The sequence below is a fragment of the Limanda limanda genome, chromosome 12 (assembly GCF_963576545.1).
Source record: "Limanda limanda chromosome 12, fLimLim1.1, whole genome shotgun sequence".
NCBI lineage: Eukaryota > Metazoa > Chordata > Actinopteri > Pleuronectiformes > Pleuronectidae > Limanda > Limanda limanda.
The window spans coordinates 16,258,013-16,276,328 of record NC_083647.1 but is presented as its reverse complement, the minus strand read 5'-3'; the positions used below and the strand labels follow the sequence as shown (position 1 = coordinate 16,276,328).

Below are 18,316 nucleotides of genomic sequence, written 5' to 3'. Positions count from 1 at the left end.
CAAAGGAACATGTGGTAGATCTGGAGTTGAGAGATGCATCTGAAAGCAAGCAGACGTCGCCCATGGAGACAGACGGTTCTGAGCCAGTGTATTCACTATCTGGGGTTGTTAAGTGGACCCTGTCCTCAGTTAGACAGACCCTCATTGCAGTTTGGGAGGTGGTCAGGCTGGATGAGATAAGACAGTCAATTATTAAATCAGTCAGTGTCAATTAATTAAAGCCATCAGTCCATGCAAACTGAAGGCGTATTTTAGTTCCAGTGTGAAACGACACGTGGTCACTTACTAGTCTCGGCTGTCGACGTCCTCTCTCAGGTGGCTCATGGAAATGAAGGGCTGCTGCAGAGCTTCAAGAGGAGAGATCCTCTCATCCCCATCAAGATGCAGCAGCCCTGCTAACAGAGACACGAATGCCACACAGTCTTCCATCTCACTGGCCTCCAATTCTGGATAGATCTAGATTTGAAAAGAGGTTTCAGGTCAGATGATCCAGCTCCTTATTGACAGATAAATAACTGGTACAGGTCCAGTCTTAACTGTACAACACATCAGAGAGTACTCACATGAATCAGGCCGTTCAGAGAGTCCGGCAGCTTGATGAAGCTGTCACGTCCCTTTTGTCTCATGTTGTTAGCGACAGTAAATTCTTCTGCAGTCTAAAGGAACCAAAGGGTAAAAATATGAGAACAGGACAGCATGGTTTAATAATACTCCAGTAAAATTCTCAAACAACGCAGAACATGGCTACTCTACCATCAGTCTCCATGATGAACCATCTTCAGCTTCCTCTTCAATGAAGAACAGATGGCTGTACATGCCAGCACTGAGCAGGGGGTCCTCCGGCTGGCCTAGCACGAAAACCAAGGTCTTCATCTGCAGACGGATTACACATTATGAGAATCACATCCACTTACATTGTCTATGAATATGAAAAACAAATCAAAAATATATATGGGATGATGATACATACCATTTGATATTGGCAGTGTACGTGTAACAGGTTTTCAGCCAGGTACAGGAACGCCAGTATGCACCCGACCCCCCACACATCGATGGCCTCTGTGAACGGGAGGCCAAGGCAGATTTCTGGAGCCCTGAGAAGGAAAGACAAGAGCCATGGAGGAAAAATCTGTTGGAATGTTTTCAGAGCAGAGAAAATTTGGCTAAACAGACAGTGTGCAGGATGAACTCACCTATACCCACATGGCTGGATCTCCATCCCCAGCTCGGCTTGGGACGCCGTCATAGCGCAGCCGAAGTCGATCAACTTCACCCTGAGCGGCTGGTCTTGCATGTTAACCAGCATGACATTGTCCGGTTTGATGTCCGTGTGCAGTATGCTAAGACCTTTCAGGACAACCAAGGCCACCAAGAGCTGCAGGGACAAAAAGAAGATAAACATTTAGAGTTATTTTCCCCATGTGCTAAGGGTTTCAGGCTTTAGGGCTCCCTTACAAAAAAAGATTGGTTTCATATTGCATTGATCGTGGCTACATACCTGCTTGGCAATTGGACGTATCTCATGTAGAGGAAGGCGCTCCCACTCTCGCTGCTCTACCAGGTCGTAGAGACTCCTGTCCAGCATCTCAAACACCAAGCAGGTCTGTTCCATGTGTTGGAATTGTTCAAAGAACTTGACCATGTTGGTGTAATCTGAATTCAGCTGATTGATGACTTTCAAAATGGCAACCTGCAGAGAAAAGATGAGGCGTGATAAGCAACATTTTGTGATCTGTCACATTTTCTACTGGAGCAGGCAAAACCTGAGCACAGGAATACAATCAAATACGTCAGTCATCTACCTCACGCTCAGTGTTCTGGGCGAACTCTGTGTCCTTCTTCAGGATTTTCACTGCCACCTTCTGATTGGTCCCGAGGTTTAAGGACTTCGCGATTCTGCCATAGTGGCCCTCCCCTATAAAGTACAGCACTGTGTATGAGGACGAGCTGCTGTTCAGCGTCTCTCCGGCCTGAACTTCAGGGGCTGTCAGTGCATCTGTGGAGAGAGATGGTGGAAACAATATATGTGACGTGGGTGTATTCAGTGTGAGAGACGCACTCAGTCAACGCAATATGAACAAACGCACAACTGAACCAGGAGTCACGTCTGTGTATTTCTGCGGCTGTCATTCTAAGACTATGTGAAGACTAAAAATATTACCAATATTGTGTTGATTTCTTGATGACTGAAATTATTTGTGTTTTCATTAAACAGATCAGACACGATCATGTGGATGGTGTTTTAAACAGCTAGCAAACACATCATTGGCCTCAAGTTACAGATGCTGGTATTGTATAGCATGCAATGAGTTGTTCTTAGACATAAAGCCAGTGCAGAATGTGACACACAGAAGCTCTGTTGTGTGTTACTGTGCATTTAAAGGGATAGTTCACCCAAAAATGCAAAATTCAATAATTATCTGCTCATCACTATGCCGATGGAGGGGGTGGGTGGTAGCCTGACGTTGTCATACTCATTATTCTAGTCAGAATATGAGTCTGAGACCGCTCCATTGGGCTGTGATTATGGGGCGTGTTTCAACAGAACCAGGAAACAAAATGCCTCTTCGCTCAATTGGATAGACCTACAACCAATCAGAGCAACGTAGTATGTGACGTATGTCAAGCGACGCATAGTTGTTGTCAGTTGTCTGTTTCACAAGTGTATTCACTCTCTAAATAAATCAATGGAAATGCTGCTAATGCCGCTCGTATATCCACCGGAGGCAAAGCCCCCAGGAAGCAGCTGGAGGCCAGGGCTGCTCGTGAGAGCCCCGGCCGCCGGCGGCTTGAAGAAGCCCGCTACGGATCTCTCTCAGAGCCTCGCTACCGGCCCGGGACCGCGACCGGCCCGGGACCGGGACCGCGACCGGACCAGGACCGCTACCGGCCCGCGACCGGCCCGGGACCGAGGGTCTGGGAGAGATCCGTCCCTACCAGAAATCCACGGAGCTGCTGATCCGCCAGCTGCGCTGCAGAGCTCCGCTGTCATGGCTCTGCAGGAGCCAGCGAGGAGGAGAAACGGCAGCTAATCGTTTTACACTTCCTTGTTGCTCCAACATTAACTACAACAGCGTCCCAACTTGTGTCTTTTTTGTCTCATATGTGCTGAGGAGCGTAGCGCCCCCCCCACTCTCTTTTTATTTATATGACTGCTTGTGTGGCTGCAGCATCGGGGCCAGCTGATAAATTAAAGTTTTTATGAATCCCGTAGGAGGACGGCAAAAACATCTGTTCGATCTACAAATGCCTTGATCACGGTCCTCTGTTCCTCTTTCAAAATGAATGCGCTGTCGATGTCTGCTGAAACAGACATCGATAGCGGCATCGACACATCTCAGCTCTGCAGGCAGCGCTCTCTGGTGACGTGGTTGATTACGTCACTGTAGATCATCTGTCAATCATCGTATAAAGCCCGCCCTGACGATTTGATTGGTCCGATCAGCTCCTGATCGGCCATAGTTTCTCCCCAACGGAGCGACTCCAGACCGAACTTCCCGAACAACAAATGTTGTGGGCGGGGCTAAGTTTGTCTGGCACCCAGGCTAGGTGGGTGGGTGTTTGAGTCCACAAAACCCTTTTGGAGTTTCAGGGGGTAAACAGCGCTGTAGCCAAATCGAATACAATTGAAGTAACTGGTGACTCAAAAACTTCACTCAATACTTCAATCAGCATAGTTGTGAGTAGATAATAATTGAATTTTAATTTAGGGGAACGATCCCTTTAAGGATCAGTTCTACACAGAATTGGGTCCACACTGTGTTTACACAGCAGATATGTTCGGCTTCATTTTCATCTGAGAGAAAACTCTGTATTTTACCAGAGGCAGCAGAGGAATCTCCTGAACTATCCCCCGATGGCATTATTCAAGGTCAACTATTTGCTTTTCAATAAAATGTGGCTGAGAAGGCTGAGTATTGATCACGTTTTTGCTTGTATACCCTGACAACATGGTCATCTCTTTGTTGTCTTTGAAGTCTCTGAAGTCTTAAATCTTAGAACATCATCAAAAAACCTAAAAGAGCATAATTTTTTCAATACAAAAAATGTAATATTTCTCTCTCTCTCTCTCTCTCTCTCTCTCTCTCTAAGAACATACTTTCACATATTTCTACTTTTGTTTTATTTAGCTATTTCCCTTATGTTTTCACTTCAAAGCTGAAATATATTTTAAATACAGTTGTATTTTTGTCATGTGCTGTACGGTTGTGTGTGGCACCATTGTGCATTAACATTCAAGTGTGTGTGGTGAGCGTGTGTGTGTGAGTCTTCCCACCGTGATGATCCACTGCCCTGATTTCCTCCCTCTTGCTCCTCTGCAGAGCTCTTCTTCAGAATACAAATTCAGCTCGTCAGTGAGTCTGAGACACGCCGTCTCAACCTTTTGAGCATCTCGGCCTCCCCCCCCATCCATCTCTTATAGAGCACACCGTGCACCTGAGAGACCCTGCGATAACTGTATTTGCACTATTCCATCCGTGTGCCTTTTCTGTCAATGCATATGCAGTATATGTATTCCTTCTTGCAGGCACAGGAAGAGGTAGCTTAAAAAAACATCAGACGAAAGATTTAGAACGACATTTTAGGATTTTACCAAATCTGATTTGCATGTAATGATGCATTTACAGGCTTGGCTGTCAAATCCCAAGGTGTTCTCAGACCCTTGGAACCCACAGTATTTCATTTACATAACTAACTTATACAATATACTGCATTACATGTTGTAAGTGTATAAGTTTATTCTGGAAAATAGATATCCGCCATTCGAATAAGAAATGGCATTATTACTATGGATGGATCTAGCTTTAGTTCGAAATGATAAGCCGCTCCTGGTCTCATTTCAAATGTATAAAAAAATGTGTTTGAGCTTCATGTTTTCCTGCGAGGAGTTCGGTTCAAGGCGTGCCAACTGAGATCTGAGAGAAGGAATTGTGAATGAGGAGAAGAGAATTCAGAATGAGGAGGAGGAGGAGGAGGAGGAGCAGAGCTGCAGAATCAGGCCAGAGAGGAAGAAAAGTGCTTCATCATCCTCAGCCTTCCATCGTACTTATCAGCAGTGACAAAATGGATCAGAGGAGCGCATCGGCACTGTTCCTTGAAATCCAAAAATCACTTAAGCATACATTCAGACAGCAAATATGCCCTCATGTAGGTTGTTTTGGTCAAGTTTACATTGTACTGCGATGGATTTATGCATTGATTTGAGCTATTTCAACCATGTATCCATTATTTTTGCTGTATCAGTTGTTTATTCACATGAGAATACCAACAGTTTGTGTAACAAGCACTTAGATTATGTGTGTGCACCCACCTATGTAGGGACGCTAGAATAAAAGTTGAATACTGCACCACTGGCATCAAACCAGATTTTTGTTGGTCAAAAGCACAATGACTTTCTGCTGCCTCAGGTTAATGATGCACCTGACTACACATCATATTAAGACCAACAAACTAACGGACACGCAGCTGGTAGCAAGCCCTTTTGCTGTTGATTAATGGGGACGCCTGACAGGGAAATGACAACCGTGTCTGTCTGAAACTAGCAAAGACACTTTTTGTTCCAGGTGCAGCATAGGACCATTGACTATAAAGATGGACGAAGTGTCTTGAGACCAATCACAAGTCAGTCTCAGTTGTTAATCATGATATGTCAGTCTATGGATCGGGCCTCAAAAGTGTGGTTGAATACAAATAGTGTGGCTTGAAGAACCCTGGTCCAAATCTCTGTATGTCAGTGAAGCATCTGTTCAGCCTGAGCAAGACAGTGAGTCCCTGCACATCTTCTGTTGATACAAGGCTTTGTAAATAGGGGCAAGTGGAAAGAGACAAGGCATAAATAAAAGATCACAACCTTTGGCAAGCTGAGACTACATTAGAGCTCCGAAAACAGAGCGGATTCAAAGGAAAAGTCAACACAGCTTCATCACTCCGCAGCTTGCGATTAATGAGCAGTGGGGCTGATTTTTAAAATATATATCAAAACCTGTCCAGTAACATCTTCTGCTCCTACTTCTGTGACTCGAAAGAATAAAGCGGACTCACTCCCGGCTGACAAGGCTGTTCAGGCTCAGACCAACATGTGACAGTGTCTGATTTGTGGCGCTTTTTTGGCATTTCGAGACAAATTGTTCCAGACTGACTTGGCACCGTCTGCTGGAAGAATGTCACAGTCATCCTCACACGTCTTTCTCATGTTCTCCGTCTGCACCTCGTGGACAATGCTTTACAAGCGGACATAAATAGCCCTCACCGCCTAGAGCCGTAATATTAATGGCTTATAGGGGACTTAGCTGTCTCGGCCGGCATGGCAATTATTATTATGAAACAGAGGGTGGAAGAGAAAGAGGGGGATGATCTCAGTGATGGAAAGAAGACTGTGTTTGTTTGGATATTATGCGATAGTTGATGTTCGTGGAAATTTAATTAAATGACTGAAGTAGTTTGATAAGTGTACGAGAAAAGGAGCAGTGGCAGCAGCAGTACGGGGTTGATCTCAAATCGAGTCGCCACAAAAGTTATTTTCAAGTTTGGATATCCGACTCTTGCTGGGATCAACAAGGCATCGGCCCCGAAGACTCTAATGTCCAAATGATAGTGTCTATTGATTCTCTGCATCTGCTAACAGCAAGCAGGGAGTAGACGCATCAGTGTGAGCAGCCGCCACATAGCCATGTTGTTTGTCATACTCTTAAGCCCACAACGCCATAGACCATCTCAAGCAAAGGCAGCGTTAACTGCAGAGCTTTCAGCTGACAAACTCTGTTATGCAATTATGACATGACAGGGATAAAAGTATTGGAGTTGCTTTCAGTGAGAGGCATAGTTTTGGCGCACAGTGCTGTCATATGAGTTCAAGTTCAACACAAAGCAGTATTCGATGGTATTTGGTCACAGCTCAGACCTTTCGTAGCTCCTGTGATTTTATCATTAGTAAAGCAAAGCTCTGAATCTTACAGGCTGCTTGCGATGTTGGGGTTTAGACATTATACAGTTTCATTGTGTGTTTACTGCCAAAGAGATGATACTTTTCAGTATTTCAGGGCATAGAAGTCAAATTAAGACATGGCAAGAAATTAGTCATATAAAGATATGAAATAATAATATAGATCACTGGCCTTGATGCAAACTGGATGTTGCAGTAACCCACAGGCCTCTAACTGCAGAACAGAACAGTATTCACAAGAGCAATAATCTAAGATTAAAGAAATGTAGGAAAAACACAACTTTCCAGAGCAGTTATTAATATCCCAGGAATCATCACTTGAACTGATTAGATTTAGGTGGTCAAAGGTCAAGGTGGATATTTTGCCAGGTGGTCACTTGCACTGATTAGATTAAGGTGGTAAAAGGTCAAAGGTCAGGGTGGATATTTTGACCAGTGGTCACTTGAACTGATTAGATTTCAGTCCTCACAGGTACCATTGCTCTCACATGAGAAATAGGATTTATGTAGACTGAAACTACGTTGGCGGAGTCTTACAACCGTAGGGAGGCAGTTCTATAAAACTGTAACAAATATCTATCAGGGTGTTTAAGGTTCATCGTTATTTTTTCCTCTTCATACTATGAACCTTAAAATTGTCTCTGCCTCTCTGAAATCCAGCGCCCATATTAAGAAACACTATAAGCTCATGTATAATAGGGCTTTTACATAATATTTTGATTAAGCCTGTATTATCTTAATAAATATATTTGGATGTACAACCTCTGCTGTTGTGCTCAGTGTATGAACACATCATCAGGCTGTCTGTTGGCATACAGGGGTTTCAGTCGTGGTGACACTGAGGCAGATCCTTCCTACGTGAACCGTGTTCATTTACGTCATTTGTCAAATTGCTTGTGCCACATCTTTTATTCCTGCCGCAGCAGCAGCAGCAGCTCTGTGAAAAATAAAACATCACTACAATACAACGGGAAAGCGGAATAAACCGGACCGTGAATTCTGCAGTGCCCCCTCTGCATGGCTCGTCCACCGCTGTAGTGGCGTAAACCCGACGAACGTGAGGATGGTGATGACGTCAATGTGGAGGGAGGGGGGAGGGAGGATGGGTGAGGGACAGAGAGAGAGGGAGAGAGAGAGAGAGAGTTGGTGCTGCAGCATCACTGTGAGCAGCGCGTCAGTGCAGAGAGAGACGAGTCCAGCAGCGAACTCTCACCGCGGAGTTTAACAACCACAGCTCCGCTCCGGACTTTACCTCCAGTTCCTTCAGCAAGAACAGAGACGCGCTCTCACTCTCTCTCTCTCTCTTTCTTTCCTTCTCTCCTACCGAGGGAGAGAAAGACTTTTTACTCGTTTTCCTCTCCTCCTTCAACCACTAAAAGGGAATGCCATCGATAAATATGAAACTGGAGCTGGTGACCATCATCGCCTGCGACGTGGACATCGAGGTGTTCACTTCGGACAAAATGCAGGTACGGTTTTACGCACGTAGATTGCGCGCTCCCGTTGTGTAGCGGTTTTGCGCTCAGGACTCTCTGCATGCTGCCCTATGTGCATGTGCATAGGTCCTGGTGACGTTCAATGCAGCTCTCTCTCTCTCTCTCTCTCTCTCTCTCTCTCTCTCTCTCTCTCTCTCTCTCTCTCTCTCTCTCTCTCTCTCTCTGTGGAGAGGTTTTTTATCAATGGGAGACGCGGATGCAACGTGCGCGCACTGACAATGATTGACGTTGGATGCTTTTTTAAGAAATGACTAGACAATGCAAGAATGGGACACACACACACACACACACACACACACACAGAGTCATATATACCCACGTGGAATGCGCTTAATGCACCAATTGTTGTGTGTCATTATGTAAGTTGTTCTTTATATCGCGATGTCTTGGAGATGACGCGCAGGTTGGATGGGATGGGGGGGTGTGATGGATTGAATTGTCCATTCCGGGCACATGTAGGGGAGAAGAGAAGTGAGGCAGTGTTTAGACGCAGTGTTGACCAGAGGCTCCTCTCCTCCCTCTGCTCTCACCTCATCCCGTCCAAGCTGCAGGAACATTAGGTCAGATGGGAAGAAGAGACAAGGGGGGAGAGGGGGAGGGGGGGACAAATTACACAACCATCTAATTCATGCTCAGAAACGAACTAGGGCTCTGGGGGTTTGCTATGAAGCAGTGAGAGTAACTAACTATTGTGATTTTTAAAGGCTGCCATTATGCACAAAAACACACATCCACACCCACTAGAGGGCAGAGCAGAGTCCAAAGCGTCGGACAATAATAAACATGGCGACGGTGGACGAGAGAAGAACCCTAGCTCACTTGAACTATTGGCTACGCTGCCCCTCCAGGATTTCCGGTGGTACTTCTCGGTTTTGTCGGTTAAGTTCATATCCGTAAGATTTCAGAAGACGTGCACAAACACAGACACATTTTCGGCCCTTTTTTCCGTATCCAGTGTCTTTACCCTCTTTGATATTGACTTTTGATACGTTTATGTCATTGCAAACTCCGCCTAAACTCTCCCTACGGTGATATTTTATTAATTTGTCCTAAGGACAGGTACAGGCATTTGACGTGCTGCCTATCAGTCACAGTGCAGGGAAGCAGCTGCACTTTGTATCCATTCAAAGTGAGCCGCGGGATCCCACCTTTGGCACCGGAACGTGCCAGTTTTGGGGCTTAAAAGGCCACACAGATGGTCTGCCAACGCTCCGCTCACCCTCTAAACCCTTTGGAAATTCCATGTCAGAATACGTTCCCTCACCTGCTGGCTGCTCGTCTGATTTGACTCATCACCAGAGAGACACTGGAGCTGCACTAAACTGGGCGAGAGTGCAGCTCAGGAGGGCGGAACAGTTTGTGCAGTTGTATAAACGCACATCAGGTGCAGTCAGTGTACAGATGGCAGTTACTCTTCTTTATCGGTGACACTTGCTCTCCGGTGGGGCTGTGCTCAGGTGGAATGAAAGCTGATGTCCACATTCTGGATTCCAGGTTTCCTTTTCCAGTTTGACCAATCACATTGGAGCAGGCTTTGGTTGGTCGAAGGTAAAAACACCACGAAGAGAGCAAGAGAGGCGGAACACATCGACCAAAGCGCATATCTACTTTTTTATTCATCTGCATTCAAATGCTGATTGCTGTTAATAGAGATTAGCCAAAATATCATCCGGATCTAAAAAACCGTTGCTAGTGTGGCGGAGAACGGAGGATGGAATCTTGGCCCACTTATCTGCTGTTTGGACCAGAAGTATCAAAATAATGGCTGTTGCCCCCAGAGGCTTCGAGATTGGACAAAGGCTGAATTCTGCTTTCTCTTGCAAGCAAAAGAAGCAGTTGCAGGTTTTTTCCACTCAACCGTGTCACCCTCGTCCCCACGGCAACTTGGTCAGCCTTACGTGATCACTTTTTTTGCAACTTCATGTTTGCACAAACCTTAGTCAAGCTGCCCGGGGGAATATGTGTGTGTGTGTGATGGTGTATATCTATCTTTCGTCATGGAAGGTGGGATTTAGCAATTCAAGAACTGCATTGTTACTGAAATATATCGTCCACATGCGAACACACAATCAGTGTATTTCAGCCTCTGATCCACCCTGGGATGTGCCTACCTCCAATGAGCCAGGCAGCTGCACTTCTCATTACAGTTTCTCGCCATGGCAGATCTGCAAAGGTGAAAGACGCTAATGTGTCCCCCTGCAGTTGTCCTGTAATTATAGAATGGCGGTTTCCCTAATGAGTTGAGAGACACGTTGATCGTGCTGGGTTTCTGCAGAATGATTCTCCCCTGATATTGACATGTTGTGACCGTCTTTTCATTTACCACCCGGGACATGTGCTAGTGCTTGCATGTTTTCTTAGATGTCATTCATTTCAAAGTGAAACACTTTTGTTAATGGAACCTGGCTGACGCTGTTGAATTAGCCGTCCTCTCAAGACAGACTTGACAAAGCCACGGGCAGGACAGCCTGATCAGTCTTCACCTGAGCCTCCTGTCAAGCAGCTCTTATCTGTCCCCGGCTCCCACTCTCTGCCAAAGAAAAGGGGGTTCCAAAATTAAAAGAAGCGACAGGGAAGGTGACTTTTGAATAGCACAAAGGAACACCAGTAATCCTGGTTTGTGGTTCCCTGAAAGCGACGGAGAGCACTGGGGGAGAAGAAGAAGAGAGGCAGATAAAAGCAAAGCATTGTGGGGGAGCAGCCTTTAGCTTGAGCTCACCTCCCATCCACCTGCTTTTTTATTATCATTCATCAAGATCTGAGCTCGTCTGACTCTCCTGTTTTTATTAATATCTCCAGATCTGAAGACAATAATCCGACTGTTGTTCTGCTGCAAATCACTGAACAAATATGTGGATTGCTGCTATTAATAGACATTTCACAGAGAGATTGGGATGTGGCAGTGGTGTTCGAATGGGCGGCATTAGGGAAAATAAGCAAAATTGTGAGTTTCTTTTATTTAGAGGAAAGGCTTTGTGAAGTTTCGGAGGCATTGTTTTGACACGGTTGAGATGGCCGACCCACGCCTTGGCTCAGTCCCCACTGGTTACATCATTAATGAGCCAAACACAGAGGCTGTGGACGGGCCAGATTGTTGTTGTAATAATGAGACTCTTTTTATTCCAAAGTGATCCAAAAACAAGAGGTACTATTGCGGTCGTGAGGTTTGGCCGAAGCCCTAGATGTTGGTTGACGCTGTAGTATGTGCATGTTCATCACAACACTGCCACTACCTGGAAAATCTACCGGCATCAGCAGATTATATCACAGGACACACGGTGAAGGTCACAGCACATTGGCAGGTGGATGTATTACTGAGCAGCGCTTGAGGCAAAGCATCACAGTTAACCTCACAGGCTGGAGTCCACGCTGGCATTTACATCTAATTTATATGTTCATTTGCATTATTTGCAGCTTTAAATAGAGTAATGTATGAATAATTAATCATCATCCTGTCAACCTGCTTTTTCTCTTGATAAGTGCCTCTCTGGCTTCAGTCTGTCATTTTAATTACAGATGTTGGAATACCATTTATCTCTTCCCACATATTTTAACTGCTGTATGCTACTAACCCTGTATGGAAGTGATGATTGGTATCATTGTTGTATAGACTTGCTCAGGTTTAACCCTTTGAAGACAAATACATACTGAGACCGATGTCATAAATCTTTTTTTATTATCTAATTTGACAGTCATGAAATGACAAACATCTCAAATCAATAAATGTAGGAATACACAACAGAGATACTTTCGCTGAATCTCTCCAAGTAAAGCAGGGGCACAGGGAGCCCAGCCGACCTAGGGACAAGAAATGGTTCCGAAGACCTCTCTCGTGATCCTAAAACTGCTGTTTTAGAACAAAGAAGGAGGGATTTCCGCGAAAAGAAAGAGTTCAGTTTTTACCTGGGTGAAACTACTATACTTAAAGACGTATCGTATCGGCACAAAGATTTGTATTCTCTCTGACGCCCGACCCGACATTCAAGTCAGTATTGGAGGCATTTCCGATGCTGGTCTCAGAATAAATAGGATTTTACAAAGCATCTAATTTGTGAAGATTTGGCGTGAAAACTTTGACATTGAATTCAAGTCATTATGGATTTTTACCACTTTCAATTTGTGAAACCTGTTATACAATCACAACACAGGCAGCATTACAGACTACAATCAACTCAATCCTGCCCTCCCACACACAGACGAGCATAGTAACACACAGTCACACACACACAACAGTCATACACTCCAACCCCAACAGTGAGTCAGCGGACCCATGAACACCTCTGTCAGCAAACACACACACCGCTCCTGGCCGAGGACGCCTGCAGAAGTTTCCATCCACCTGGGGTCTGTCCTCCTCTCTGCCTGCTTATCTCCCGCTCGTATCGTATATCTGTTCTCAGGCTTTATCATAACAGAAAGTACACATGTTTTGAGGAAGCAGGAGACATTTGATGAGTTATCTGCTATTTGTTGGAGCTAATCTGAGCTGATTTACTGACGTCGATGATGCTTTCATTCTTTCCCACAGTATCTCTTTTGATATACAGCCTCACATAACAAGTTGTCATTCCCTTTGTTTTGTGATGGTTATTTTGAGCATCTAATCTGCAAAGTGAGGTATCTATTCAACTGTTAGTTGCTTTTCTTCTTTGGAAAAGGGACACGGCTTCATGCTCATCAAATTAAAAATTTGATCTTCACATTAATGTGAACCCAGACTTGCATTTTTTTTAAATGCTCCTGCGATGCACTCCGATCAGTTGTTGGGGTGAAGGCGAGCGGCAGAGGAGCAGAGGCAGGACAGACAGGATGGATGTCCACAGTAACTGTATCGTGTTCTCTGCTGGTTGGAAACCAGATCTGCACCTTGGCAAGGTTGAGCGGTCCTGGGCCCGAGCAGTGGGCTCAGGTGTGCCTGCTCCCCCAGCCCGGGCACTATAGGCAGAAGGAGATGGGCAGCTCACATTGGCCTGAAACCCTAGAGGAGAGCAGCGGCTCAGGTGTCAGCTAAAGGTTAGCGCTGTGTCCGTTAGGGTGACGTAGAACAAAAGGGCCGTCTCCTGGGCGCGGGGTCCGGTTACCATGTGGTGAACACGCCAAAAGTATGAAGCGATAAGATTAGAAGCAAAGAAAAAGGCCTTGGAGTGGAATGTAGAGGCCCACAATGAAAAAGGCTGAGAAACTGTGTCACACAATGATTGACCTTTGTGGCTGTAACATTATTTTGCCGTCAGAATTTCCAATGGGATTTCCAGCCCAACACAAACGACTCTGGAAAGACAAGGTGGTCCTTAAAATAGCAACGTCCAACCTATTACCTAAAGATAGACAGTGTGTCTGCAGCTAAAGGTGAACTTTATTAATGTTGCATAACAAAGCCTTTCCTAAGACCTGCTATAGTGCTGAGACAATTATATGTACTGTCTATATATTATCTATGTAGGTTACATTTATATATATTAATATTTCTCTATATACAGAAAATAAGCGACAATTTGATCATTGAATAATCCAGTTATCTTTGTCACTGGTTTCAACTAGATTATCAGCTGTGACACATTTGTTATTCTCATCTGTCACAGTTACAGTCATAAAACTACCCTTTTACAAGTAAAATAATTTGACTTAACCCACAAAAGTATAGATTTATTATGCAGGATGTCCCACTACAGAATAAAATGATATTACTGTATGACTAATTTTTGCATTAATGCAGTAATTTGAGTATCCTCATCAATATGCAATTCTTTACTTTTGAGTATAGTAGGACTCGGTCGATAACTATTCACTATAGATGTCACATTAATATTTATTTTAAGTTTAAATACAGATTTTGCTCCTGGGTAAAGGTTGTGTTTCTAAACTCTTCTTTATGGGAAGAGTATGACATTATATCACGTTATATTGAACCTGTATTATATTGCGATTGAGACAATCTATATTACCATTATTATTGATATTGTTATATTTGCCACTCCTACTTCATATAGTGCAAGGTACTTTGATACAGGGTAATTATTTATCATAATCTGTTTGTTAAACATATTTAGCTTAATCTGAATATTTACTCTGAATCTGCAAGGTCATGAAAGGTTTGAAATATGTGGTGTAGTAAAACACGTGCTAGAATGTTTCTTTCCAAACTGTAGAAGATAAGAAGTGCATAGTAATAGGAATACTCAAATAAAATACCTCAGAACTAAGTTAACGTACCCAGTTACCTTCTAACACAACCGTCTATGTTTCAATACTGAAGGACGACATACATCACATTTGCAAAGCTGTGCAGCCGTACTTTAGCATCTGCTATATTCATTATCATAATACCTGAGCTTTCTGCTGCATCATTACCAAGGTGAAGCAGCGAAGGAGGAGGGGGGAGATGATGGAGCGTAAAGAATAAGAGTTCATCTGTTCATATGCTGCAGTGGCATGAAGTAAGAGCTGCTTGTGTAGCATCTCTCAGCTGCCTTATGTAATGTGGGCCGCTATGGATTAGCAGCCTGTATGGACATACTTGCATGTTGTGTGTGTGTGTGTGTGTGTGTGTGTGTGTGTGTGTGTGTGTGTGTGTGTGTGTGTGTGTGTGTGTGTGTGTGTGTGTGTGTGTGTGTGTGTGTGTGTGTGTGTGTGTGTGTGTGTGTGTGTGTGTGTGGTGTGATAGTTCGAACCGGCCTTAAGTGCTGCTGACGAGGAAAAGCTTCTGCCTCAATAAAAAGCGTAATGACCACATTGGTGGTAATGGGATTAATGTGTCCTCACATACTGTAAACAGATTTCAGTCTCCCCTGCCGTGGACTCGCTGTCCCAGAGGCAGAGGCAGCGGCAGCGGTGCAGCGCGGCAGCCGGCCCCCGTCGATACTGCTCCCCGCTCCAGGTATCGATCCCACTGTAATATCACTCGCCCCAAACACGTCCGTCCCCCACCGGGGCCCATGCAGTCCGCACAGTGCAAACACAGCTATTTAATCATGAGTTGTTTTTGTTGTTTTGCAACACGGAGGATTTGCTGCTATGCTGACAGTAACTGCTGCTTCGACAGAGGCTGTGATTGCGTATGTGTGTCAGTGTTGGGTCACCACACACACACGCGCACACACACACACACACACACACACACACACACACACACACACACACACACACACACACACACACACACACACACACACACACACACACACACACACACACACACACACACACACACACACACACACACATACATACACAGGCATACACATGTCTAGTGATGTCTAGTCTCTGTTTTTCTTGTGGCCACACATCACCTCATCCGGGTGGAGCTCAGTGAGCTAGTTAACTGCAGGTTGGAGTCTGTTCTGCTGCTGAACTTGCAGCCATAGTGTCAGGCCTTTGTGATTATACCCGTCCAAATGATTGCTGTATTCACTCATTGCTGATTAAGATACATTTTAATACCAACTTTTGGCAACTTAAAACCTTAGGTGGTTCATTTGTGCTGAAATTCAAGATGGGAGATAGTGGTTGTGAATCTGGTTCTAGTTGATGAGTTTAATATGTTTATCTTATATTTAAAACATTCCTTCTTCCTGAATATTTTGCTAAGGAGGTTATGTTTTCATCTGTGTTTGTTTGTTTGTTTGTTAGTTTTAAACAGGATAAGGATTAAGGGGGCTGTTGGTCTGGTAGGACTAGGGTTGCAAAATTCCGGGAATATTCAAAGTTGGAAACTTTCCATGGGAATTTACGGGAATTAACGGGAATATACGGGAATTAACGGGAATATACAGGAATTAAAGGGAATTAACGGGAATAAACTGGAAATGTTGTGGGTAATTTATACTAACTGTATTTACCTTCTCATATACAGACATAAATATAAAAAATTTTTTTGTCATAGGCTGATTTGAGCCCTGAGGAAACTTTGGGCACTTGACTATATGCTTCTGCATCGTTGTGTCATTCTTAACATAGGTCTTTGCACAGTATTTGCAAATGTACACAGCCTTTCCTTCTACATTGGATGGGGTGAAATGCCTCCACACATGAGATAGTGCACGTGGCATTGTTCTGTAGAATAAGATGAGAAAAAAGTTTGTAAAAAAACGCTTTTTTTTTTCCTGTTTTTCCGAGATAAATCCTGTTTTTCGAACTTTTTTTTTCCTGTTTTTCCGAGATAAAATCCTGTTTTTCGGAGTTAAGTTTTCTCCGGAAAAGGCGTTCCCTTAATCCTGCCTGAAGCTCTCACACGCATGGAGAATGGTTGCTGCTGCATCAGCCTGAACCTGCAACAGACTAATGTAGCCGAGCGGTTTGTTCTATTATACTGTCAGGAGGCCTCAGCCTTAAGATGATCCGAGAGATGGTTATTGAATCGGGACATCACACTCGTTTATTTTCCTTCACACTTTTCTCTATCGATAGAACCCTTTTCCGTTAGAACCCCTTTCAAAACAAGAGTCCCAACTACCAACCTGCTTATAACAGGAACTACACATCAATCTTCTATAATAAAGCCACTAACGGGACAAAAATGAAAACTATCCTCTACCTATCTGTAGCATATCCCCCGAAAGATGGTTGAGACTTTCGACTGATGTTTTCAGGTTTATTTGACGCTACGTCTATGGACGCTATACGTCACTTTCAAAATAAAAGCATGGAAAAAAATTTGAGCGAAAAACAGGATTTTTATCTTGGAAAAACAGGAAAAAAAAAAGTTCAAAAAACAGGAAAAATCCTGTTTTTCGAACTTTTTTTTTTTTTTTACCCAGAGCTTTTTTTATTTTTTCAAGTGAATGCAATATGCTTCCGTAGAATCGTCTGTAAACATATTTTACAATTGATGGATAAATGTATGGAAATATGCTAGATGAACAGATGAACAATCCTCAATCAGCATGCTAATATATTTTCCCGAGTAATATCATCGAAACTTACCTGACTTACCTGACTGCACACTACAGCAGGCCTCAATCAGCCCTGCTGTAGTGTGCAGGATGCTGGGAATTATCTGTGCAGTGGAGCTCAGTGGAGGGTTGAAATTCAACGTGCAGCGTGTGCTGCATTCCATACATCTTTAAAATAGAGTTTTGAATGATGTTTTTATTGCTCAGCGTTTAATTTGCGTATTTTTTTCTTTTTCAAAATTCCCAAAATTCCCGAGCTAAACTTCCCATGGAAAGTTTCCGGAAAGTTTCCGGAAAGTTTCCGGAAATTTACCGGAAACTTTCCGCCCCTTTGCAACCCTAGGTAGGACTGAGGTAACAATGACGGTCAATACAAAGAACAACGATTCATAACATTACTTAGTTTTATTTGATTGACCCTGTTAACTAGGGCCTTGTCTTAGCAGCAGCTGCTATTTCCTTCCATCTTTGTAATTCTTTCCCATATGGTGCACCGGGGGCAAACGCTTCTTGCACGTTTGGAGTCTGGGGCTTGGTTTGAGCACTCATCTGTTCTCTGGTGGCTCTCGTCCTTGGACTCTCTGCATACTATTTGACATGTTTGTTGCATCGGTGGCAAAAGAGGTCAGTGGGGTTCGAGTCTGTCGTGGTGACCGATCTGCAGCATATAATTAGGAAGACAGTTTTTAGGTCCATGTCAGAATATTCACACCCAATCATCAAGGTGCCTGTTCTTTGTGTAGTTTTCTTCTTGGCTGGTCGGAGTCCTTCTTCTGTTCGGAATGACCTCGTCCCACGACACATTTCACTGTCCTCCGTAATTGTTTGTGTTGGCTTCAATGTTAATTTCCTGCCTGCATCCATCACGTGGGGATGAATGCAAAGTCCTGTCCAAAGGTACTGCTGTAAATAGTGTGAGGTATGGAACACAACAAAATAAGGGCATGGTGTGAAATGATACACGTTTCTCTTTTGGCCACATGATA

At 44.1% G+C, this 18,316-nt stretch overlaps 1 protein-coding gene across 2 annotated transcripts in view; it reads left to right on the top strand.

The window, feature by feature from the left end:
- The window catches only part of rcan3 (regulator of calcineurin 3), a 44,309-nt gene that overhangs the window by 11,325 nt on the left and 14,668 nt on the right, over positions 1-18,316 (top strand). The window contains exon 1 of one of the 2 annotated variants that reach the window (XM_061083272.1): positions 8,326-8,412. The exons of the other annotated variant lie outside the window; for it this stretch is intronic. Within the exon in view, the coding sequence (XP_060939255.1) occupies positions 8,326-8,412 (87 nt within the window). Of the gene's footprint in view, positions 1-8,325; positions 8,413-18,316 lie in introns of those variants that run through there. 2 annotated transcript variants of the gene reach the window in all.